The 27,289-nt window shown below is 40.2% G+C and overlaps 1 protein-coding gene across 3 annotated transcripts in view; it reads right to left on the bottom strand.

Annotated features, from left to right (window-relative positions):
• MYO16 (myosin XVI) overlaps positions 1 to 27,289 on the bottom strand; it is a 623,763-nt gene that overhangs the window by 140,584 nt on the left and 455,890 nt on the right. For all 3 annotated transcript variants that reach the window (XM_030568459.1, XM_030568449.1, XM_030568467.1), the window contains exons 22-23: positions 6,742 to 6,894; positions 6,129 to 6,329 (exon numbers count right to left, since the gene is read on the bottom strand). In XM_030568459.1, the coding sequence (XP_030424319.1) occupies positions 6,129 to 6,329; positions 6,742 to 6,894 (354 nt within the window). The remainder of the gene's footprint in view (positions 1 to 6,128; positions 6,330 to 6,741; positions 6,895 to 27,289) is intronic.

Below are 27,289 nucleotides of genomic sequence, written 5' to 3'. Positions count from 1 at the left end.
AAAGATGTTCTACTTCTTTGCCAGCCTTGTACATTCAGTCATCCACTCGGACAGTGCTGCTAGCTTTGAATGTCAATTTGTCCACTTCTCTCACAAATCTCTACACTTTCAAATTTCTACACTTCTTATGCATGAAATATGCTTCCTAGACTGATCAAAAATTAATCCATTCCTTCTTCATATCCATTCTTCGGCATCAGCTTCTGCTGTGATGCCTACAAGAAATGGCTACACTGAATTGTTGTCAAGCACAGCTAATATTTTTAATTGTAAATTATTCAGAACCATCAAAATGTGCACATAGCCAGCCTATGTAAATGCAAGCCCCTATCCTCATAACACCTTTCCACCTTCCCACCCGCCTTCTGCTGTTTATTACAATTGTTTGTTGCATCTTATTTCAAGCTCTTTGGGGCAGAGACTATATCTACTTATGTATTTGAACAGCACCTAAAATAATGTTTGGGGTCGTTAGCTGCTAACACAGTATAAATTAAACACAGTCATATGTACAGTACCACATGACATCTGGTTTCAGTTAAAAGAAATGTGTGGGTTGAGTTTATATCTCAAAGTGGGTTAAGTTCAGAGGGGAGGGTTTTTTCTTCCTTATTTTCTACAACCCAGTTAGTTTACCCTTAAAAGTTTTCACTATTTTTAGTGCCACAGAATCAATAATAGGCCAAAGCAGAACCTGGGGACTAGCCCCTTTAAAAAAATTGGGAAAGTACATATCTGAATTTATGACTCACAGCTTTAATGGACTCAAACCAGAACCCCAAAGATAATTGGGAAAGAATGATCAGGATTTGAACTTTGATCTGGCTCAAAGTGCATCTGCATTCAAATCAGTTAAAAAGTAATGCCTGGCTATTTTAATAACGAGATATAATGTAATAAACATATTTTGCATTGTTTTGATAGTATTACATTGTTGTGGTGGGTTATCCACATTATGTAAAATTAATTTAACATTTCATGCTGATAAAAGCATCTCACTGTGATACTCTGCAAGACATTTGAGATGTAGACAATGGTCTTAATTTGCAGTTAAAACATTTAAATTCGATTAATGATAAAAAAGACATTTATCATTTTGCATAATTTAAATGAACACACTGAGTGCAGATAACACACTGGGCCCTCATTAGTATTTTATTTATTACTCTCCTGCCAGAAGATAAAGATGTAGATAAAAGAAGCTACCAAGTCTTTGATGAAACAGTGAGATCACTTAAAAGCTTGAACCTATCAATCTCTTTAGTTTTCTTTCTAGAACCTAAGCCTTGTTAAGTGAACATTCTTCATATATTCTGACAGGATTTAGTCGAACACACTGATAGAAATAATATACCATGAAGATGGCAAATCTATTTAGCAGCAAGAATTGGCTAGGGGGCTTGGGGGGTTCTTTTTTGGGGGGGGGGAAGACCTGCAAATGAACCTCCAAAATCAAGTCTGATATAAAAAAACACAATTAACTTCTCTCTGTGAAAGTGAACATCTTTGTCAAATAACCTTTAGTGGCTCAGGTATAAGTTAGAGTAGACTGATTTGATTGTTATGTCTGGGGATTAAGCCTGGGGAAAAAATAAAGAAAATAAAAGCTTCCCTATTGATTAATCCCTCTATTTGGTCTTTTGATTTAAAGGCTCAGTTTCAGAGTCTGCCTGGGCTGTAAAACTGTCTCACACAAGGCTCCCGTTGGTGAAGGTGAGTTGACAGTTGAGAGAGATATTTTTGACACATACATAGTTGGGAAATTGAATGGACATTGATCTGCACGTAAAGGACATTATGTAAACAGCTTTAAAGAGCAGACCAAAAGACCAGCTTCTTTGATCAGTTTATTACAATTCTGTAGGTCAAAACTGTGGCAAAGTATGTAATGTCAAGGGGTCTATCAAATTTGTTAATATGTTCATAAATTTAGCCTGCATAAAGCTTGAGTTATAATGACAAATTGTTCAGATAATGCGGATAACATGCAGACAGAATCTCTCAAGTATCAGTACATTAAATATCTCTGATGGTTTAAGATGTGGCTGTTAGCACAGTACTAAGATGATATATTTCAGATTTACTTACTGGTATGTTAATATCATCTATAAGAAAAGAGATATTATGAACCCTGGCAAAAGGTCAGTAATGGAATACTATCCTTTCACCCTAAAAAAATCACTTCCATCAGCAATGCTAACAGATTAGTAACATAATTCATGAGAAACCCCGATGGCATGTAGGAGCCAGAGACATGTGGATGTCAATGTTCTGAATCCAAGTATCTCCAAATTCTATATTGCACTTTACAGTATTAGATTCAGCAATACATATTCATAGTATGTAGTATGGGACTTAGCTACTTCAGAGGCTGCCTTTTCATCCATGATGCCTCAAAAAAACTATACATCACAGGGAAAATGTAGCAGAATACACCTAGGTTCTGAATATTAGACCCTGGGAACAAAGCATTCTCAGAAGAAAGACCCCAGCTGCGCAATCCCTTTCCAGAAGAGATCAGACTAAGCCCTAGCCTGATGGTGTTCAGATCAAGGTGTAAAACAACTTTTTGATAAATCCTGCCATCAGAATTGATTTTTAAAAAAAATCCTAACACTCAAAGTCATGTTCCTCTCCCACTGCTCCAAAAGAACAAAACCAGCCCCTCCCACAGAAGACCTTATTGTTCTGTTTATGCTCCTTTAAGCACTTACATACTGTGATGCTAAGTGCTAACTAACATTCTAGAACAAACAGACATTATATATAAAGATGATATGGTGTTTTGTTCAGTTGCAGAATTAAAACTCAGAGATAAAGTAATGCACATACCTGTGAAACCCTACTTCTGTCCGCTTGTGCATATCCATTATGGTACAGTCTTTAATTACATGATCACATACTATTTTTTCCACATGATATCTCATTCTGTTAAATCTCTCTAATGCATCACTCCAGTCTCCCACCCTCAAAATCTTTTTCTCACACACTATTGCTTCTCCTTCCTGACTCCTTGCTCCTCTCCCACCCTGCACCCATAAATCAAAGAAATAAACAAATGTAATTTTATATTGTATTATTATAGGTGGTTGCTACTGCACTTTCTTCTGCAATATCAGATGCACATCTGTCAATACCCATGTAGCATCTGGTAATGTTTTCTTCATTGAAATCAGCCCAACAATCTCACAACAAATACAGTGAATGCATGTGCCAAGAAAACAACCCAGAATTTCTGGCACCAGGGCTTCCAAACCACCTGCCACATAGGGCCCTGGGTCATAACGATTCCCTGTGAGGGCCAGGGTGAAGTGCTAGCACGATTTGTTTGTCTGTACCACATAGTGTGAAGAAGCCATTTCACCCTGACTAAGAAATATGTGGTAACAATAATTTGAGCCACCTAAGGACATCACGCTGTCTGCCCTCTACTGTTTAACAGAAGACTTCTATCCATCGTAATTTTCTACCAAATACACACTGGTTCTAGACACACCGACTGACTTTAAATGGGTAACCTTAAAGGGTTGAAAGCTCCATATTCAATTATCAAATGCCTTTGTACTGGTCATTCATTTTCTACCCTCTGAGCCTGATTCACTTGTCATTTACACTGATGTCAATCATAAGAAACTTCACTGAAGTGAAGGGAGTTACATCAGAGTAAAATTGGTATAAGTGAAATCAGAATCAGGCCTCCTTGTTTTAAATGTTGGGATCTCCAAAGTCAATGAGTCATCCAAGTGTTCCTTTACACTTCATTAACTTCAGACACATTTAATTGAACAAGAGTATAACAACAGCTACCAAAACCTGCCAAAATATACTGATACTTTTTGTATGAAAATCTGATTTTGGATTGCCAATAAAACCTGATATATTTAAAGGTCTGACTTGCTAGCAATTTGCACCATAAAGCACTGAACAAAATGTAGTAACAGCACAAGCTTAAGAACAGGATCAGCAAAAGTAAAATCCCTTAAAAATTCCTTGGGTGTTTTTTTAAAAGAATCCATTAGGCTATGCTAGTTTGGGAAAATCTGCATTTTACGTACTTACTTATAAAACAACTATTCTTCTGTTATTAGAAATGATACCCAGTGATAATGAAATAATGATCTCAGGACAAATGAAAAATGCAAATGTATTTTTGAAAAATGCTCAATCACCATTCAAACAGGGATGCCTTAACATTTCAAAAGAGTCTCTTACCCTCAATCAGTATCCTATCAACAGCTTGTCAAGTCTTGCACACACTGAGCCAGCTCCTTAGCTGGTGTACAGAATATCTCCACTGACTTTAATGGGGCTATGGGGATTTACATCAGCAGAGGTGCTGGCCCATTGTTCATACTTTAGATTAAACATCATTAATAGTTCTGGGGAAAGGTCAAACCCAAAGTCTCTTTAATAAAATGAAATTCTAAGGATAAAACACAAATTAATGAAAGGTATACCATTTACCACTCAAGTCCTAAGTTTTGGAACTAGGTACCTCAGGCTTTGATCTTAATTAATGGTCCTATTGAGTGTTTTGTAAGAGGATACCACAAGCACGTTCCTCCCTCCTCCCACCACCATGTGATTTTTTCAATGTGCTTATTGTTCTTGTTATGAGTTTAATTTTCATTCCTTAACTGCTTCACCGCTGCTCATTCATGCCAACTTACATATTGTTCTGGGGCGCGGTAGCATTCTAGCACTATTCTGACATACCTTTATAATTACAATAGAACATCATGTCATGCAATCTACCTAGCTATCGTAGTTATACAGAACCTATCACAACACTATCTAAGCCCAATATGTTTGCTACACTGAGCAGTACTGCAGGAGAATGTTGCTCTAACTACCTGGTATGATGAAGAGTTATGTGTTATGCACTCTTGGTGAAAAGCTTCATTTCTCTTGGGATGTGTGTGTGTGTATGTGTGCATGTGTGCATGCATGATATAGTGTATACCAGGGGTCGGCAACCTCTGGCATGTGGCTTGCCAGGGTAAGCACCCTGGCGGGTCAGGTCAGTTTGTTTACCTGCTGCGTCCACAGGTTCGGCTGATCGCGGCTCCCACTGGCCGCGGTTTGCTGTCTCAGGCCAATGGGGGCTGCGGGAAGCGGCGTGGGCCGAGGGATGTGCTGGCTGCGGCTTCCCGCTGCCCCCATTGGCCTGGAATGGTGAACCGTGGCCAGTGGGAGCGGCGATTGACAGAACCTGCGGATGAGGCAGGTAAACAAACTGGCCCAGCTCACCAGGGTGCATACCCTGGCAAGCAGCGTGCCAGAGGTTGCCGACCCCTGGTGTATACATTTGTAATTAAGTACAGTAATCAGATGTCCCAGTTAACCATGCTTGCACAGGTAGCCTGACTAACTATAGTGAAATTGAGGTTTTGGTCAGTTTTCATCATTGATCATCTTGCCTGTTTAACAAGCTTACCTTTCCTGTCTTCTCCCTGTCCAAAAAGGGAAGAACCTAGGGCACAGTTGTCTGATATAACACAGGGTGTATAAAACCTAGGACATAAAGCTTATATATCTACACACACACTACATCAGTGTTGATCAAACTGGGGTCACCATTTGTGTAGGGAAAGCCCCTGGCGGGCCGGGTCAGTTTGTTTACTTGCCTCATCTGCAGGTCCGGCCGATCACGGCTCCCACTGGCCACAGTTTGCTGCTCCAGGCCAATGGGAACTGCTAGAAGCAGTGCGGGCCGAGAGACTTACTGGCCGCCGCTTCCAGCAGCCCCCAATGACCTGCAGCGGTGAACCGCGGCCACTGGGAGCTGCGATGGGTCGAATCTGCGGATGGGGCAGGTAAACAAACTGGCCCGGCCCACTAGGGGCTTTTCCTACACAAGTGGTGACCCCAGTTTGAGAAACACTGACCTACGTAGTCAGCACCTATGTAAAGGCATATAAAATATGAATGACAACCTATGCATTTTGAGATATTAGATTCTTTCTAACAATGTATTGTCAGATAAACTGATTTGTTTATAATGGACTCAGCTCTTTCTGTTAGCTGTCAGAAGTTGTTAGTTCAGAAGCTTTGAGGAATCTTTTGTCCATACTGCCCTGTTCCTTAGCCATATATGATTATTTACTCACTTCCCTCCACTCACTTACCCTTCCTGCATAATGCATAACAGTGAAGGTGGAACTCTGATCCTTTGGAGCAACATTGCCATTTCCATCTTTTGTGGAAGAATATACTGCATTTGTGTCTGAGGTTTCCAGGTACGACTGAAGGCGTTTAGAAAGATTCTGCTCTATTGACCAAATGGATTGGCTTTCTTCATCCAGCATTGCCAAAAAACCTGACGGCTTCTGAAATGAAAAATGGATGATCTTAGATTTCTCTGTTTTTACTCAGAGGCAGAATATTATTCTTCCATTTACAGTAAAATGCCTTGTTTATTAAACAGAATTGTGTATCACTGTAGAAAAAAACCTTTTGGTTAAAGTGTGCTAAGCACATCAGATAGTCATCTACAAAAAATGCATGTGGACCCCACGTGAGGGGGGCAGTGGATCTGTAAAGGCAGTTAACCTCTGCCAAATTCTTTACCCTGTACTGGTGCACAGGGCAGTTATGGAGGCCTCCTTCTGTGAACTCTTTGCCCCTACCACCTTCTCTAGAGACACCTAAATCAGAAACTGCTAGCCTGGATTTTTATTAGCCTAATACAGAGAGCATTTGTATAAATATAAATAGTATATAAATGGGTCTGAAAACTACCTGAAAGAAAAAACCCAAGGCTTCTGTATGGTTACCAGGAGAATATGTTGTTTCCATAGTAACTCCCTCCTGTACACATTCTGCTTGCTCTTGTAGAAAAAGGACTTCATTGATATACTGGTGTATCTTCTCGTTGATCATGTTCACACACAGCTGTTGTAAAAAAAAGGAAAAATAAGTAATAGAAATTTACAAAATAATTCATCAATACAGGCTTTACTCTGTGTCTAATATCAAACTTGAGGAAATGTTGATGTACAATGTGTGATCTCGTGTTAAATCAGAGATTAAGAAGGCACTGGGGAAATGTACATTGTAACTACTATTACAGTGTTTCTCAAACTGGGGTTGCCGCTTGTGTAGGGAAAGCTCCTGGTGGGCTGGTCTGTTTACCTGCCCCGTCTGCAGGTCTGGCTGATCACAGTTCCCACTGGCCACGGTTCACTGCTGCAGGCCAATGTGGGCTTCTGGAAGCGGCGGCCAGTCAGTCCCTCAGCCCGCACCGCTTCCAGCAGCTCCCATTGGCCTGGAGAAACGAACTGCGGGCAGTGGGAGCTGCGATCAGCCGGACCTGCGGACAGGGCAGGTAAACAAACCTGGTCCGGCCTGCCAGGGGCTTTCCCTACACAAGCGGCGATCCCAGTTTGAGAAACACAGTACTGTTAGTACTAAATTGAGAGGAAACAGTTCTCTGTTTATAAAAATTATTGTGAATTCTACATGTTAGTCCAAATTTTACCAGTACTCTCTGATATACTGGTGTAAATCTCAAATAATTCCACTTATTAAAGTGGAATTACACCACATTTACATAAAACACCACAGTGAGGGGAGGTAGTGCATTATGGGACTCCAATGGCCATAGTGCATAATGGGAGCTGAAGCCTGGCTGGAGAGCCCAACAAATAGAGAAGAATGGGGACATGAGGCAGCCAAACTGTAATTCTGACAGGGCAACACATCAAAATGTGTTTTTGTTTCCAGCTGGAAATGTTTGGGTTTTGGCAGAAAATAGAAAACTTAGTTTCAAGTATGCAGCTTTTTGACAACAAACAAAGAACAAACCTCCCAGAATATTTTCTTCAGAAAGCACACACATTTTGCAAAAAAAAAAAAATTGTCTACTTGAGAAGCCAAATTTCAACTGAAAAATAGTTGAGATGTAATTGTCTTGACTGGACATTTTCCAAGACTGTTTTTTTTAAAAATAGATATATCAACCTCTGGAAGAATAAATATTTGATTACTTCATGGAAGAGTGTTTCTTGAAGTATTTTATTCTAATTAAGTGGGAAATGGTCTTAACTATTGTATAAAACATTAGTAAGAAAACCGAGAGTTGGAAGAACTCAATTATGAGGAATGATTAAAGACTGAATGCATCCAGTCTCTTTTCAGATTAAACCTTAGTCACATGTTTATTTTGGCTAGAAACTGTGTCATCCAGGATAAAGTTCCAAACAATCAAGCAATTATGTTTTTTAAAAATGACTAAAATATGTAGTTCAGTCTTGAAAGTACCTGGTTTATCATTAAGATCAGCAAAAAGACACCAAATAATGCACATTTCAGAACAGCTTTTGTACTTTAAAACCTAATACTAATGCAATCTGCTTGCGATCACTTTTCAGTGAAGCTGTGTAGCATGACCAATAAAAAAATACAAAACAAAAACAAAAATAAATTTTATAATTAATTGAGTACATATCCAAATACAGAATAATACAAAATAAAAGTCTTAAATGCAATCATCTATTTTTAAAGTGATATTTCTCAAAATTAATCAATTTCACAACTTTTTCTCAAACACTTAAAACTGAAACTAGAAGACTGAATTACACAAACAAGCAGTAAATTCAGGAAAAGATACTTTTTTACATAACCTTACATAACGTATTAGCCTTCATTTTCAGAATTCTAATTCCAGTTACAGAATCCTTCTTCCAGAAAAATCTTAACATTACTTTAAGAGACAGCTATAACATTAAAAAACTATCTTTTGTTTAAGAGAGTATCTGAATCCTCATTATGAGAAAAAATTGTGTCACGTACACATTCATGACCAGACGCCATTTAATTTTAAACAAGAATATTGAAAAAAAAAAGTTAATTACTTAAAATAACTTGCCATGAGCTCAAGTTTATAGAATCATAGAATCACAGGAGTGGAAGGGATCTTCAGAGGTCATCTAGTCCAGTCCCCTGCACCCGTGGCAGGACTAAGTATTAACTAGACCATCCCTGACATGTGTTTGTCTAACCTGCTCTTAAAAAATCTCCACTGATGGAGATTTCACAACCTCCCTAGGCAATTCGTTCCACTGCTTAACCACCCTGATTGTTAGGGAGTTCTTCCTAATTCCCAACCTAAACCTCCCTTGCTTCAGTTTAAGCCCATTGCTTCTTGTCCTATCCTCAGAGGTTCAGAAGAACATTTTTTTCTCCTTCCTCCTTGTAAGAACCTTTTATGTCCTTGAAAACTGTTATCATGATCCCCTCAGTCTTCTCTTTTTCGGACTAAACAAACCCAGTTTTTTTTCAATGGTCCTGTTTTCTAGACCTTTAATCATTTTTGTTGCTCTTCTCTGAATTTTCTCCAATTTGACCATATCTTTCCTGAAACGTGGTGCCCCGAAGTGGACAGAATACTCCAGTCGAGGCCCAGTCAGCGTAGAGTAGAGCAGAAGAATTACTTCTTGTGTCTTGCTTACAACACTCCTGCTAATACATCCCAGAATGATGTTTGCTTTTTTTGCAACAGCGTTACACTGTTAACTCATATGTAGCTTGTGATCTACTATTATCCCCAGATCCCTTTCCGCAGTATTCCTTGTTAGGCAGTCATTTCTCATTTTGTATGTGTGCATCTGATTGTTCCTTCCCAAGTGGAGTACTTTGTATTTGTCCTTATTGAATTTCATCCTATTTATTTCAGACCATTTCTCCAGTTTGTCCAAATCATTCTGAATTATAATTCTATCCTCCAAAGCACTTGCAACACCTCCCAGCTTGGTATTGTCTGCAAACTTTATAAATGTACTCTCTATGCCATTATCTAAAACATTGATAAAGATATTGAACAGACCCAGATCCAAAACTGATCCCTGAAGGACCCCACTGGTTATGCCCTTCCAGAATGCTCTGAACCACTGATAACTACTCTCTGGGAACTGTTTTCCATCCAGTTATGCACCCACCTTATAGTAGCTCCATCTAGGTTGCATTCCCCTAGTTTGTTTATGAGAAGGTCATACAAGACAGTATCAAAAGTTTTACTAAAGTCAAGATATACCACATCTACTCCTTCCCCCCATCCACAAGGCATGTTCCTCTGTTAAAGAAAGCTATTAGGTTGGTTTGACATGATTTGTTCTTGACAAATCCATGCTGACTGTTACTTATCACCTTATTATATTCTAGATATTTGAAAATTGATTGCTTTATTATTTGCTCCATTATCTCTCCAAGTACAGAAGTTAAGCTGAATGGACTGTAATACCCCAGGTTGTCCTTATTTCCATTTCCATAGATTGGCACTATATTTGCTCTTTTCCAGTCTTCTAGAATCTCTCCTGTCTTCCATGACTTTCCAAAGATAATCACTAATGACTCATTCTCTGAAATGCTTCCAGTTCCACATGCAAGGCCAGTTGGACAGGCAGAAATGCAGAGTCTCAATGCATGGATGAGACGATGGTGAAGGGAGGAGGGGTTTAGATTTATTAGGAACTGGGAAAACTTTTGGGAAAGGGGGAGCCAATTCAGGAAGGATGGGATCCACCTAAACTAAAATAAAACCAGATTGCTGCCACTTAAAATTAAAAAGGCCATAAAGCAGTTTTTAAACTGGACCACTCTCAGAACCGAGTGACTGGGTAACAAAATGGCAAATGAAATTCAGTGTTGATCCATGCAAAGTAATGAACATTGGAAAACATAATCCTAACTATACATATAAAATGATGGGTATAAATTAGCTGTTACCACTCAAGAAAGATATCTTGGAGTCATTGTGGGTAGTTCTCTGAAAATATCCATTCAATGTGCAGCGGCAGCCAAAAAAGCGAACAGAATGTTGGGAATCATTAAGAAAGAGATAGATAATAAGACAGAAAATATCATATTGTCTATATATAAAGCCATGGTATGCCCACATCTTGAATACTGCACGCAGATGTGGTCACCTCGTTACAAAAAATATATATTGGACTTGGGAAAGGTTCAGAAAAGGCAAAAAAAATTATTAGGGGTATGGAACAGCTGCCATATGAGGAGAGATGAATAAGACTGGGACTTTTCAACTTGGAAAAGAGACGACTAAGAGGTGATATGATAGAGGTCTATAAAACTATGACTGATGTGGAGAAAGTAAATAAGAAAGTGTTGCTTCCTATTTCTTAGAACACAAGAACTAGGGGCCATGAAATGAAATCAATAGGCAGCAGGTTTAAAACAAACAAAAGGGAGTATTTTTTCACACAGTGCACAGTCAACCTGTGGAATTCCTTGCAAGAGGATGCCAGGGTTCAAAAAAGAACTAAATAAATTCATGGAGGATAGGTCCATCAATGGCTATTACCCAGGATGGGCAAGGAGGGTATCTCTAGCCTCTGTTTGCCAGAACCTGGGAATGGGTGACAGAGGATGGATCACTTGATGATTATCTGTTCTGTTCATTCTCTCTGGGACACCTGACATTGGCCACTGTTGGAAGACAGGATACTGGGCTAGATGGACCTCTGGTCTGACCTAGTATGGCCATGCTTACGTATATCTCCTCAGCTTCTTGAGTATTCTAGGATGCATTTCGTCAGGCCCTGATGACTTGAAGACATCTAACTTGTCTAAGTAATTTTGAACTTGTTCTTTCCCTATTTTAGCCTCTGATCCTACCTCATTTTCACTGGCATTGACTATGTTAGACGTCCAATTATAACTAACCATCTTGGGGAAAACTGAAAGAAAGAAGTCATTAATCACCTCTGCCATTTCCACATTTTCTGTTATGGTTTTTTCCCCATCATTGAGTAACAGGCCTACCCTGTCCTTGGTCTTCCTCTTGCTTCTAATGTATTTGTATTTTCTTGTTACCCTTAATGACTCTAGCTACTTTGATCTTGTCTTGGTGTTTCTAATTTTTTCCCTACATACTTGTGTTATTTGTTTATACTAATCCTTTGTAATTTGACCTAGTTTCCACACTTTTTGTAGGACTCTTTTTTGAGTTTCAGATCATTGAAGATCTCCTGGTTAAGCCAGGGTGGTCTCTTGCCATACTTTCCATCTTTCCTTTTAATCACAAGCAATTCTTCTGAAAAACATTAAACAAATGGAATACCTTAAGAGTGACTGACTATGCAGCAAAATTACTAGACAATGTAATTTGAGTTGGAGAGTGGGAACATAGTTACATCTTCAAAATGTCTGATGTACAATACTTGAGCCAATCATAAAAACCCAACATGCTATTCTGTGAAGGATTTCCATATTTCCACAGAACACAGGAAGTTATTAGAGGAAAACAATACTTTGCAATGTGAATTTTACTGATCAAATACATTGCAGCATACTACAGAAACAGTTCAATTTTCAGTGCTAAGACACTGCAAGTAGAAATGTGCCATTCAGATCCTCACACCTGAACTTATGAGAGTGGATTCTGCTACAGAAATCAAAAAAGAAAGTAAGTTCAATTGGCTACATATCAAGAAGCAAGCTCAGATTTCTGTAGATGCATTCAATTGGTAGACATACCAAGCACAGAGAAAGAGTAAATTCTGACTCCTTAGGTGATTCTAGGAAGCATTGGAAGCAGAAACATAAGAGAGAGGAGGTGGGGAGCTGCAAGTGAGCTGATGGCACTAGGCCTGAGCAAATAATTTACTCAGGTTAAAAATCAGTTTGTTTAGAAATGAAACTGATTCTTTTTTTTCAGTTTTTGTTGAAAAACTGGGGAAAAAAACAGTTTGGGTCGAATAAATCATTTTTGAAACAAAATGATTCATTTAGAAACAAAACATCAAAATGGGTATTTAGCAAATGTCAAAACAAAGGGTTTTGACTTTTTCAAAGTTTTTTTCCTAATTTTTTATTCAGCCAAAACTAATTGCTGAATTCTGCTCAAATTCCCAATATTTTTCAGATGGCTCAAAACAGCATTTTTAGGCAAATGTACTATTCTCCAAAATTTTTTCGTCCATCTCTCGTTTTTAGCTCCTTTATACTGAAAATGGTTCTCCATCAAACTCAGGCCAGCATAACTTAGAGCAGTGCAAAGGCTCCTCTATACTACACTGTCTAATGACACCTGCCAGTGGACCATTAGGCCAGTTAGCGATTGTTGAAGTGAAGGGCACTCTTGTCATGCTCTCTACCATCCCAATATGTCTCTTACAGAGAGTGTAGAGAGAATACTATTGAAAAGTTTCAAAGTGCAATTTGACAGATTAATGTAACAATTCAAACTGTTAACATTTAAATAATATACTAAAACTAAATTATACTAAACAAATTCTGCTAACCCAGCCTCTCTTACTGAGTGCCATATCAAATACAATACTAAACAGTAACATATTTTCTAGTAAAGTACACAGAAATGACAGATCATGTAAAAGCACACATTGTACAAACATCTGCATCAAACTTAGAAGGAAATGTAACAGTAATATGAGAAACTAACATGATGAAAATTTTCCATACAGTAAATACTACATAAACACCTTTAAGCTCTGTTGATTTGCTTCACTTCTGCCTAAGCTACTTAACATTAACTGTGGTGCTTCTTTTCATGAGATCTTATTCTTTTGTTATTTACATGTTTCTATTTGGTTCCATCATGTGCCTCTTCTGTATGAGAGTGCCCTTTTCTATACAGGTGGATATATATAACTGGAGTAGAGTAATGTAGGTCAATTTACCGCAATTGTATAGACAAGGCCAACTGAAGTGTATTTTCTCTGAGTCGCCTGGTAGATAAAAAGTTAAATAAACGGATTTTTAATCCTATTGTTACTATGCATGTATAAAATAGAACAAAGAGGCACCTATTCCACCCAAAAACATTATAGAAACAAAACAATTACATAGTAGCTTGCACCCTGAGATTCAACAGAAGCGAACCCCCTACAAAACAAAGCAGCAAAGAGGTCTGTGGCACCTTATAGACTAACAAACGTATTGGAGCATGAGCTGCATCTGATGAGGTGGGATTCACCCATGAAAGCTCATGCTCCAATATGTTTGTTAGTCTATAAGGTGCCATAGAACTCTTTGTCGCTTTTACAGATCCAGACTAACACAGCTACCCCTTTGATACTCTACAAAACAAAAGATTTCTTTCTTCTCTGCAGATTCAACTCCCATGTTAAACAATATCCTCATTCCTTAGGGCAGTGGTTCCCAAACTTGTTCCATCGCTTGTTCAGAGAAAGTCCCTGGCGTGCCGGGCCAGTTTGTGTACCAACCGCGTCCGCAGGTTCGGCCCATCGTGGCTTCCAGTGGCTGCGATTCACTGCTCCAGGCCCTATACACAAGGCTGTCAAAGAAAGTTGCTAGGTAGATTTGGCATGATTTGTTCTTGACAAATCTACGCTGACTGTTTCTTAGCAGCTTATTATCTTCTAGATGTTTCCAAACTGATAGTTTAATTATTTGCTCCATGATCTTTCTGTGTACTGAAGGTAAGCTCAGCGGTCTGTAATTACCTGGGTTGTTCTCATTCTCCTTTTTATAGACTGGCACTATATTTGCCTTCTGCCACTCTTTAGGAATTTCTCCCATCTTCCAAGAGTTTTAGAATATAATCGCTAATTGTTCAGCTATCTCCTCAGTCAGCTCCTTTAGTATTCTAGAATGTATTTCATAAGATCCAGGTGACTTGAAAACAACTAACTTGTCTAAATAATTTTTAACTTGTTCTTTCCCCCCTGATCCTACCTAATTTTCACTCTCATTCTCTATGTTAGATGTCCAATTGCTACTACTTTTTGGTGAAAACTGAAACAAAAAAGTTATTTACCACTTCTGCCACTTCCACATTTTCTGTTATTGCCTTTCCCCCTCATTGAGTAAGGGGCTTATCCTATTGGTGGTCTTGCTCAGGCTTCTAATGTATTTGTAGAATGTTTTCTTCACCTTTTATGTCTCTAGCTAGTTTAATCTCATTTTTTGACTTGGCCTTTCTAATTTTGTCCCTGCATACTTGTGTTATTTGTTTATAGTCATCCTTTGTAATTTCATCTATTTTTGAGTTTCAGATCACTGAAGATCTCCTGGTTAGCCAGGGTGGTCTCTTGCCATAATTCCTACCTTTCCTATGCAGTGGGATGGTTTGATCCTGTGCCCTTAAAAATATCTCTTTGAAAAACTGCCAACTCTCTTGAACTGTTTTCCCCCTTAGACTTGCTTCCCAAGGGGATATTACCTATCAGCTCCCTGAGTTTGCTAAAGTCTGCCTTCTTGACATCCATTTTCTTTATTGTGCTGTTTTCCCTACTACCAGTCTTTATAATCATGAACTTTATCATTTCATGATCACTGTAACCCAAGCTGCTTTCCACTTTCAAATTTTTAACCAGTTCTTTGTGCCAGAAATATAGTGCAACAGAAACCAAATACTGTGTTAAGCTTCTAATATAAATATCAGTGATCTGCAGAGTGCTCCAGCAAGAAGCAGAATATTTCTCTAAGTTATTCTGAAGATATATGAATTACATAATAACAACAACAACAACAACAACAACAGACTTTCCTTAAAAGAATTTGGAATTAAAGGCTTCAAACTGGCTCCAAATTTTCTACTCAAGAACTTTAATTGCTTCCCAACAAATCAAGCATTTGCTGTGCAAAATGGATGCTGCTGTGGAAGGCTACATATATATTTGGTTTATAATTTCCTTTCTATGATATTCCATCCTTTCTATGATATTCCATCCGTCACAAACAGAATATAGTTGGTAAACCTAAGTTTCAGATAAATTATTTTATTTTTAGATATGATGTGACCAACATAAAAGAGTCTTATTTTAAAGTTGGGTACCTAGTATATACTTTGATATATCCACCTTTCAAAATAATTGGTTTATTGGGAAGATTAGACATGTCCTAATAGTAATCAAGCAACAAGAAAGAAATGAGTGGTAATCGACAAAACAGATCAAAGAGATTGGGGCGGCAGCAGAGAGAAATGGCCAGGGCAGTAGAGAGATGGTATAGAAAGAGGTGAGACAATCAAATCCAAGTACAAGTTAAAGAATAAGACTTGAAAACCTTATTGTGAACATAGGGTGGTAGATCTTGACTTAAATGACAAATATTATTTTTACCTGTTAAATGGAGCTCTAAGCCACTTGTCACATTTGGAGTGAGGGAAGTGAAATACTTGCAGCTGCTCCTGGAGGCATTGTGCTCATGGCCAGTGTATTGTCTCTTACCTCCCACAGCGGCAACAGCATTTTAACCAGTGTGCGCCCTGTCCCATTCTGCTGCCCCAGTGCTTGCCTAGCTCTGCTGGCTGATGCAGAGGCAAGTGGGATGAGGGCTACACCACTGCTTACCCGTGCATATGGGGCTCTGAAAAAAGAGGTGGGAATGCGTGCAGAGCTGGGCATGTAACACTATGTCACGTGTTCACATGACCTCTAAAACATTACTTGTGGATCTGCCATACACTCTGTAGTAAAGACAATGGATAATCTATAAAATATAACTGATTGTTCTCTGTTGAGTCATGTAACATCTTCTCTTTTTACATCTATCTATCTATCTATCTATCTATCTATCTATCTATCTATCTATCTATCTATCTATCTACATAATATACAATGAATTTACACACTTAGATTTCCAGAAACTAGCTCAGGCAATCGGAGATGTAATCTAAAATAGTTTTAATGACTGTATTGACTAAGATAGGTCACATGACTGAATCCTAAAACACAGAAGTCTCAGCAAGCTGTAACTGAAGAGGAAACACCCTGAGAAATGTTATTTTATTCCCCACTTATAGATGAATTTATGATGAAATTCCTTTGAGTACAAGACTTTTTATGCCACTTAAATTCCATGTTGTTGTAACTATGATAGGGGAACCCTGAATGAAGCAGCCATGCAGGTAGACCTGTGCATTTCCTGCATGCCTGAGGATGGCTCTGAAACAACCTCACACACAGAGGCTGTTGAAAAGTGCAGCACAATCCAGGGAAGAGCCACAGGATCTATGATTGTCCTGTGGCCCTAATGCTCCATCCAAGTGGTGGTCCAGCATAGTCCAGGGGATAGAGCGTGGGACCAGGAGTCAAGAGATCTGGATCCTGTGCCTTGTTTTGTCATCTGCTCTATAACCTTGCACAAGTTCCTTAACCTTTCTTTGCTTCTACTTCCCCACCTGTGACGTGAAGGTTATGATACATACCCTCCTTTGCAAAGCATTTGGGAGTCTGTAGGTGAAAAGTGCTATTCAACAACTAACCATCGTTGTTATTCCAATCTATTGCTTGGATTAGTGGCTGCAGAAGAAAGGAAGGGCTGTGGTACAATACATTTATCCTAATCTCAGATTGTGGATGAGGATTTTACCCTTCCCAACCTCTGTATAAAGCCCTGGGGTGGCGAGTTATATGGACCCATGGTGCCTGGGCTCCAGGAATATTCAGGGCCCAGGGGCCTGGCTCCATCAATGTTTGGGGCCAGGTCTCTCCCCTGGCCCCACCTGCCACCCCTGCATGCCTCCCCCAGAGCATCTCCTGGCCTCTTCTGTCAACTCTGGGCAATTTAAAAGGGCCCAGGCCAGAGGCCCCCAGCTGCCAGCGCCACCACCAGCAGCACAGCAGGACTAAGGCGGCTTCCTGCTCGCCCACTCCATGCCACTCCCAGAAGCGGCTGGCACGTCTCTGCAGCCGCTGGGGATGCATGTGTTTCCCAGTGCTGCCCAAGCACTGAGCTGCTGTCAGAGGGGTGTGTGGGTCGTTTCTGGAGCTGGCGCTGCCTCAGGTAAGCACTGACCCCATGACCCCCTCCTGCACTCCAACCCCCTGCCCCATCCCAGAGCCTGCACCCAAACTTCCTCCAAGAGCCCGCATTCCCCTGCACCCAAAACCCCTGCCCCACCCCAGAGCCTGCATTCAAACTCCCTCCCAGAGTCTGTACCCGCTCCTACACCCCAACTCCTTGCCTCATCCCAGAGCTCAAACCCCCTCCTGCACCCAAACTCTCTCCCAGAGCCTTAGGTGGAGGAAGTAAGAAGAGGGACTTGGAGCCATTCTGGGCACCACCAGAACCTATCCAAACCTGCCGCAAGTGCTGGTACTCGGACTTTATACAGGTAATGTAAATCTTACTCTTGGAGTCAAGTATCAGAGGGGTAGCCGTGTTAGTCTGGATCTGTAAAAGCAGCAAAGAGTTCTGTGGCACCTTATAGACTAACAGATGTACTGGAGCATGAGCTTTCGTGAGTGAATACCCACTTTGCTGCTTTTACTCTTGGAGCACCATGACTGGTTCTTCTGAAACTTTTTTGGCTTCTAGGCAACATTGCAGGAAACAAATATTTGGGAAAATGGCATAAATAACTGATAACTTCAGCCTCCCTCCCTCCCATTGCTTCTTACATCCGTTGGATGTGTCTTCTCTTTAATTGGATTTCACAGTCTTTTGGGCAAGGAGAATATCTGCCTATGTGCTTGAACAGCTTCTAGCACAGTTAGGCCTCACTCTTAACTGGGACTTTTGGGGGTGACATGCGTAATAAATAAGATAATATTAAACACCCTCAAGGCAAAAGTGGATACCTCCAATATTTAGGGGGAGTAAAATGAAAACAGAATAGAACAGAACATAAAAGGACAAACCATAGAAAGTGAGAGAAAAATGAGATTCACTTACCTTTCACCTAAAAGTGCTACTACTATTATTGCCAGACTACTGATATTGACAGAGAGGGTCACATGACCATATAAGCTCAAAACATGTATTGGGACATTTTTAAAGGATTTTTTAAGTTTATAGGGCAAACTATTCCATGATTCTCTTGATCTTGTATTGGAAATTTAATTTTCAATGAGCAATAATGCTCCTAGCCTGTGTCTTCTTGCATTATTATTACACTATCAGTTTTTGAACTTGTGGTGCAATGGTTTTCTACTATCAACCTCTACTGCAGTTACTGTTAGTTATTTATGTACACTGTTTTGCTAACGTTGTTCCAGAAAGAATGACTTGACCTACTATTGCGAAGATTTATGTATTTAAACTATTGATGCTAAACAAATACAAGTTAAACAGCATACCCAATACTGATTTTAACTTTGAAGCATTCTTCTTTTATGTGATCTGTAAAACTCATCTCCTAGTTAGTGCCAAGTTTTAATCGTCTTACTTTCAGAAGTTATCAAGCTTTTGGTGTGGAGATAATAAAGTTTCTTTTCCCAGTTCCCTGGCATCTATTAGCCTGTTCATTTGTTCATTAACTATCACTAGACTAATTCATTGTTTGTCTTCGGCATTTCAGCGCTTTAGTGGCTTCTCACTCAACACATTCCATGGAGTGAACATGGTATCTGATCAAAACTGTCTTGCTCCGTTTTCCAAAGACATATGATGCATCATCAAACCTGTTTTATAATAGCTGCTTACATTTTATATATGATTTAGTAACATATTGTCACTTTTAACATAAAAACAGTTAGATTAAAAGTCCCATTGGTCTGTTTTAAAAATGAGAGAAATTCAAAACTATTTTAAATGTTCTCAATCTGGCAGATTTGGACAATTGGAGTACATTAATCTTTTTTGGAAAGAGTTACATATTTTTCATAAAAACAAGCAAACACATACTGAGGCAAATGCATTTTCTTACAGTAATCAGAAGCAAAAGATTAAGGTTTCCCAGAATTATTTTTATACTGTCTTAAACTAGGTTAAATTCAATTTAAAGAACATGTAAATGAAAAAGTGGGCTACTTTGCAGTGAGGGACAGTAATGGTTAAATGCTCCCTGTGATAATACCTTTAAAATCTGTGTTGGTGTTATTCTTTTTATCCTCCACAGACCTAGAGACAGATATAGGCATATGTGGATTTTATGTGTAGTAGAGCCCCAGTTACCCAAAGATTTCATCTGACACTTGGAACCTTGGGATAAATTTGTCTTCAAATAATCAGGAGAGCCGTCTCAGAAGACATTGATAAGGGCCTGATTCTTCCACCAGTATTCATAATTGTCCAAATTCAATAGAGTTTCCCTGATGTAGAACTCAAGTGACAGCAGAATCCAGACTATGTTTTCTGAGGTCAGATTTCAATACCTTAAGTACAAAACTTATCATTGTTTCATGAAGCCATTTGAAAATTGCTACTGTTCTCTCCCTTGTCCTGACTGTAAAATTAACCTCTGAACATCTCCCTGACTTGCTCCTCAAAGCTGGAAGACAAATCTCAAACTGCTTCTCACTGAAGAAGTGTTATCTCTCATTGTCTAACCTGCTGTGCTCTACACGTAACAAACTTGACTCATGTTTGCATTTTTATCGCAGACAGGGCTGAGTGCACCTCTGCCCTCTTTCAGATCTCTCTGAGTGCACCCCTTTGACTTTGAGCCCCCAGGGGTGGAATTTTGCAATTCTCCCTCTCTTGGACCAGGATCTGGGTACAGCAGTCCATCTATACTAGTGCTTCTCAACCTGTAGCCTGCTGGCTGCTTGCGGTTCAATCAGCACAGAGCTGTGGCACATGTAACACATGTGGCACATCCTCAGGGCCATACAGATAGTATTGGATGTGGCTCACAATGGTAAATAGGCTGAGAATCACTGATCTATACTTGTTGCCATACAAGGCTGACTAGATACTTATGTTTCTTCCCTTTGAGGAGCCTGTGACCAGCGATCTAATGACTGACAGCCTTCTTAAAAACAAGTATATTTATAAGCAAAAGGAACAAACAGCTAGTGAAAATGACTTCAAAACAACAGACAGTCAACACGTTTAGTGTAATCTAACCTTCTACCTCACTACAAGCTAAATTATGTGGGCTTCGCTCTTGAGAAACAGGAAAAGAACAGAACCAATTTACATTCTTTTAAGCCACTTTTGCACCCTCCTGATCCTAAACTGCTCTAAGTTACAATGGTCTCTCACTAGCTACTGACGGGCCACAGCACTGCCCATAATCTCAGTGCTTCTTGCAGTGGCCCCATCCCTTCAACCCGCAGTCCCACCCTGAGAACACTCCCTAAGGCAGGGCTTATGAGGAGGTCCTTGGAAAACAGCCTCAGAGCTGCCCACGTTTCCTCCCCAGTGGAGAATCCCCTGCTGGACTGAAGGCTTTTAGAGCTCCTTTATGATTCTCCAGCCCTTTGACTCAGTGCAAAGGGGCCAGTGCAGAGGTAAATATCTCACCTAACGGACTGCTCATGTGCAAAGAGTTACAAATGTGCTTAATTGTTCTGATGGGTAGAATCAAATTTTAATTGAGGAAAATCATTGATCAGTTTGTAGTGAGTGTAGGCAATTAATTCAGTAAGGACCAGATAAACAAAGGGGCTTAGGTGCCTAACCTCCAGACCTAAGGGCCTAAGTCCCAGTTTTAGGCTCCACTGCAATCCACAAAACTCCTGCTCCATGCCTCTGTGCATGCACACTGCTGCCCTGCTCTCGGGGTCCAGATGCCTATCTCCTCTCTAAGCCCCAGAGCGATCTGCACACCAGGGAAAATAGGTGTTCATGTGCCTAACTTTTGTGGATCTGGCAGGTTTTAGGAGTTCATACTTGTTAGTTGGTTGGTGAAAGCTAACTGTAGAACACAACCAGTTTGGGGATTGTGCCCTGTTCTTTGGCAGTCTGCCCTGAGGTTGGCATACACACTCATGAACCATTCCAGACGGTGTGACACCCACCTTAGAACTTCTAGCCCAGTGCTTCAAGTACCCACTTGGCATCTGGGAGACCTGGGTTCAGCTCCCCACTCTGCCTGAGGGGGAGCAAGGATTTGAACAAGGATCTCTCAGTTCTCAAGAGTGTGCTCTAACTCTGAGCTACAGAAAATTCCAATCTGCAGCTCCACTCAATCTTTCCTGTTGAAGCTGTTTCACTGTGGATTAAATAAGTCAAGTCACTGGGACAGAGAACAAGAGAGATAGCGAGAATGACTCTGTAACCTGGTGGCTAGGTCACCTGTGTGTGTGTCTGGGGAAGATCCATGGTGCAATCCCCCTGCGCCAATGACTATTGATAAAAGGTGGAATTGGACCCAGGTTTCCGACATCCCAGGTGAGTGTTCTTACCACTGGGCTCAGATTTATAAAGTGGGCTCTTCCTCCCCTACCCGTGTTGTGTGGAGTGAGAGTGTGGCACGTGCATAAGGGCTTGTCTTAATGTACAGTGCTACAGCAGTGCAGCTGTGCCACTGTTGCACTTTCACAAAGACCCTCCAACACTAATGGGAGCTTCTGACCTCCTTCCACCACCTGCCCAAGGAGAGAGCTGGGCTGACTGGCCAGGAAGGAGAAGTCTGCCCGGAGGGAGCTTTGCCTGCAGAATTAAGGAGAGACAGGCCTGCTGACCAGAGCAGCCACTGGGGAGGTGCACTTAGAGCCCAAGAAGTGAGTGTTGCACAAACAAGAGACTGTTTAGGAACCATGCCTGCCTGATGGAAATGGCACAGTGGGAAGACTGGTGGGAGGCCCAGAATTGAGTTTGCTTTTTGTTTTAGAATATTTCAGGGGTAAACACCTCCAGGCCCCCTGAGGGAAGGGACAATTAGCTAGTTGTCTGGAGTCTGCCTCAGTGGACACTGGAGACAGAGACTTCTTCCTCCTGGGGAGACCTCTGGTCATGTTGGTTTGCCTGAAAGGTTCACAAGGCAGGATACTCCAACCATGATACTACCACATTGGAAAACGCTAAAAGTAAGAGAAAATGGTTTGAAAAAAACTTTTATTAAATGTGAGATATATAGTCCAAGGATGTATGGAAATTAGAACTGTAGTTTCACTGCTTGTGCTGACTAGCTCTGGACTAAAACATTTGCCTGATATCAAAACCATTTCCTGGATTCTGTAGGGACTGTAGCTTAGATACCCGAGAACTAAGAAACTGCTATCTGATTACAAGTATGAACATCAATGAGGAGGAAGAAAGGGTCTCCTTTCTTCTCTGGCACACTCTGAAAGTAGAAATAGCCTGACAAAGGCACAGCACAACGGTGTGTCCTTCAGGTTATGAATGTAGCGGAAGTAGCGACCTCTCTCCTCTGGCATGCATCCTAATCCTGGAACTAAATCAAAATAAGATTCTTTGTGGGATCAAGAAACTGGGAGAGTGTTTTAGCAACCAGGCAAGGTTCTAACAAACTTCAACAGAACTTTATTTTTAAAGTGGAAACCTCTTTACAAGGCTGCTGCTGCACTCTCTGTAACTCTCACTCTGCCTCCTCAACTCCTGCCCCCTCCTTTCTGTTTCCTGTCCTTTCAGACTGCCAGCAGCCAGTGCTCCCAGTTCTAATAATTACAAGCAACATCTAAACATTACAGAGAGTGGTGAAGTCTGATTTAAAAAAATCCTAGTTGGAGGCAATTACAATAATTAATTTTTACCTGGATGTGAGTCTTCTAATGTGGGCTAAGATCCTAGAAGCTAATAGTTAGAGGCATTATGAATAGCTATTTTCCCACTTTTTCTCAGACCAGAAAAATAGTAGAGCTGACAGGAAGTCCAGAAATAATTTTCAGAATATTTCCCCTGATCTTAGAGAAGATGATCCTTTGAAGGCAACTAACTAGCCTGCTAATGAACAGATCTGTAAATTGGATGGCATCTTGTTGTCATGGCCAGCGGCTCCAGTCAGGATCAAGAGCCCACTGTACAATCAGATAGGAAGTTCTGGTCTTAATCTTTTAAAATAACTACTTGAATTGCTTACTGCTTTAATGTCTAGATTTTTATATAAGAAGTTGGTATTTCATAGATTCATAGATTCATAAACTCTAGGACTGGAAGGGACCTCGAGAAGTCATCGAGTCCAGTCCCCTGCCCTCATGGCAGGTCCAAATACTGTCTAGACCATCCCCGATAGACATTTATCTAACCTACTCTTAAATATCTCCAGAGATAGAGATTCCACAACCTCCCTAGGCAATTTATTCCAGTGTTTAACTACCCTGACAGTTAGGAACTTTTTCCTAATGTCCAACCTAAATCTCCCTTGCTGCAGTTTAAGCCCATTGCTTCTTGTTCTATCATTAGAGGCTAAGGTGAACAAGTTTTCTCCCTCCTCCTGATGACACCCTTTTAGATACCTGAAAACTGCTATCATGTCCCCTCTCAGTCTTCTCTTTTCCAAACTAAAGAAACCAAATTCTTTCAGCCTTCCTTCATAGGTCATGTTCTCAAGACCTTTAATCATTCTTGTTGCTCTTCTCTGGACCCTCTCCAATTTCTCCATATCTTTCTTGAAATGCAGTGCCCAGAACTGGACACAATACTCCAGTTGAGGCCTAACCAGTGCAGAGTAGAGCAGAAGAATGACTTCTCATGTCTTGTTTACAACACACTTGTTAATGCATCCCAGAATCACGTTTGCTTTTTTTGCAACAGTATCACACTGTTGACTCATATTTAGCTCGTGGTCCACTATGACCCCTAGATCTCTTTCTGCCATACTCCTTCCTAGACAGTCTCTTCCCTTTCTGTATGTGTGAAACTGATTGTTCCTTCCTAAGTGTAGCACTTTGCATTTGTCTTTATTGAACTTCATCCAGTTTACCTCAGACCATTTCTCCAATTTGTCCAGATTATTTTGAATTTTGATCCTGTCCTCCAAAGCAGTTGCAATCCCTCCCAGTTTGGTATCGTCTGCAAACTTAATAAGCGTACTTTCTATGCCAACATCTAAGTCATTGATGAAGATATTGAACAGAGCCAATCCCAAAACAGACCCCTGCGGAACCCTACTTGTTATAAGTTTCCAGCAGGATTGGGAGCCATTAATAACTACTCTCTGAGTACGGTTATCCAGACAGTTATGCACCCACCTTATAGTAGCCCCATCTAAATTGTATTTGCCTAGTTTATCGATAAGGATATCATGCAAGACCGTATCAAATGCCTTACTAAAGTAAAGGTATAATACATCCACCGCTTCTCCCTTATCCACAAGGCTCGTTATCCTATCAAAGAAAGCTATCAGATTGGTTTGACACAATTTGTTCTTTACAAATCCATGCTAGCTATTCCCTATCACCTTACCACCTTCCAAGTGTTTGCAGATGATTTCTTTAATTACCTGCTCCATTATCTTCCCTGGCACAGAAGTTAAACTAACTGGTCTGTAGTTTCCTGGGTTGTTTTTATTTCCCTTTTTATAGATGGGCACTATATTTGCCCTTTTCCAGTCTTCTGGAATCTCTCCCGTCTCCCATGACTTTCCAAAGATAATAGCTAGAGGCTCAGACACCTCCTCTATTAACTCCTTGAGTATTCTAGGATGCATTTCATCAGGCCCTGGTGACTTGCAGGCATCTAACTTTTCTAAGTGATTTTTAACTTGCTCTTTTTTTATTTTATCTTCTAAACCTACCCCCTTCCCATAAGCATTCACTATGTCAGGCATTCCTTCAGACTTCTCAGTGAAGACTGAAACAAAGAAGTCATTAAGCATCTCTGCCATTTCCAAGTTTCCTGTTACTGTTTCTCCCTCCTCACTGAGCAGTGGGCCTACCCTGTCCTTGGTCTTCTTCTTGCTTCTAATGTATTGATAAAAAGTCTTCTTGTTTCCCTTTATTTCCCATAGCTAGTTTGAGCTCATTTTGTGCCTTTGCCTTTCTAATCTTGCCCCTGCATTCCTGTGTTATTTGCCTATATTCATCCTTTGTAATCTGACCTAGTTTCCATTTTTATATGACTCCTTTTTATTTTGTAGGTCATGCAAGATCTCGTGGTTAAGCCAAGGTGGTCTTTTGCCACATTTTCTCTCTTTCCTACTCATCGGAATAGCTTGCTTTTGGGCCCTTAATAGTGTCCCTTTGAAAAACTGCCAACTGTCCTCAGTTGTTTTTCCCCTCAGTCTTGATTCCCATGGGACCTTACCTATGAGCTCTCTGAACTTACCAAAATCCACCTTCCTGAAATCCATTGTCTCTATTTTGCTGTACTCCCTTCTACTCTTCCTTAGAATTGCAAACTCTATGATTTCATGATCACTTTCACCCAAGCTTCCTTCTACTTTCAAATTCTCAATGAGTTCCTTCCTATTTGTTAAAATCAAGTCTAGAACAGCTTCCCCCCAGTAGATTTTTCAAACTTCTGAAATAAAAAGTTGTCTGCAATGCAGTCCAGGAACTTATTGGATAGTCTGTGCCCCGCGGTGTTATTTTCCCAACATATATCTGGATAGTTGAAGTCCCCGATCACCACCAAATCTTGGGCTTTGGATGATTTTGTAAGTTGTTTAAAAAAAGCATCATCCACCTCTTCCACCTGGTTAGGTGGCCTGTAGTAGACTCCTAGCATGACATCACCCTTGTTTTTTACCCCTTTTATCCTAACCCAAAGACTCTCAACACTTCACTCAACACTTTACAGAAGCGTAAATTACTATGTAGCATAAAGAAGCTGGAGATTGATTCAAACAGCAACACTGTCATTGTATAATGCATAACTGGTTGTGAGCCTGTAACTGTAAGTGCATTATCAACCAGGGTTGTCAAAACGAAGTCCAAACTCTCAGTTTCAGTTCCACATCTCTTTTTTCTCAAAGCCAGTTTTAATAACAAACAGAAAATACAAAGTAACACAAAACAGTGGGTAACAGATGCCTGCTCCACTTTCCACAAGCTGGATAAGTAGAGAACACACACTTCCCACTAGATATTCTTCCCTAGCTAACCCCAAGGGCTTCTCCCCAGTCCACAGACAGGGATTTCCCTCAGAGTATTTCCTCAACTCTCATCTTCCCAAGACCAACCCAGAAGCCTTCTGTTCTTATACTCTCCAGCTGACAGTCACATGATACTTTGTCAGATGACCTGCCATCATGAGTCCTGTCTACACACTACAACTCCCAGCAATCCCTGATCTTAAAGGATTCAAGAGCTGTAAAAGGCACACTGGGATGTGTGCTTGCACCCCAAGACTCAGTGCTCTCTTGCAATAATCATGTCTGGCTACATGATTTTAATACTTACTATAGTGAACAAGATTAGGACAGTATCCCTTTAAAATAGTTTATGGCCTTTCAGTATCAATCACCATGGTGTGTTTAAGAAGCTGTCAGTATCTATCTGGGGAAGCAGAGCATATGTATCTCAGGCTTGCCTGGTGTGTATATGTAGTGAACACAATTATTTGGGTCCCTGTGTGCCAGTATGATTCGTACAAGTTATGTTTGTTATATATAAAGCAAAACATACAACATCTACAAATCACTACTTGGGTTGAAAAAGCTACAAGAGGTTTCCAATTCTCATATGACTGAAGTTTGTTTATTGTGTAGCAAAAGCAATAGACTGGAATTTTTAGATATAAATTAATATACAGACTGTTTAATTAATGTATC

This window comes from Gopherus evgoodei, chromosome 1 (assembly GCF_007399415.2).
Source record: "Gopherus evgoodei ecotype Sinaloan lineage chromosome 1, rGopEvg1_v1.p, whole genome shotgun sequence".
In the NCBI taxonomy this organism is placed as follows: Eukaryota; Metazoa; Chordata; order Testudines; family Testudinidae; genus Gopherus; species Gopherus evgoodei.
This window is presented reverse-complemented; position numbering and strand designations above follow the sequence as displayed.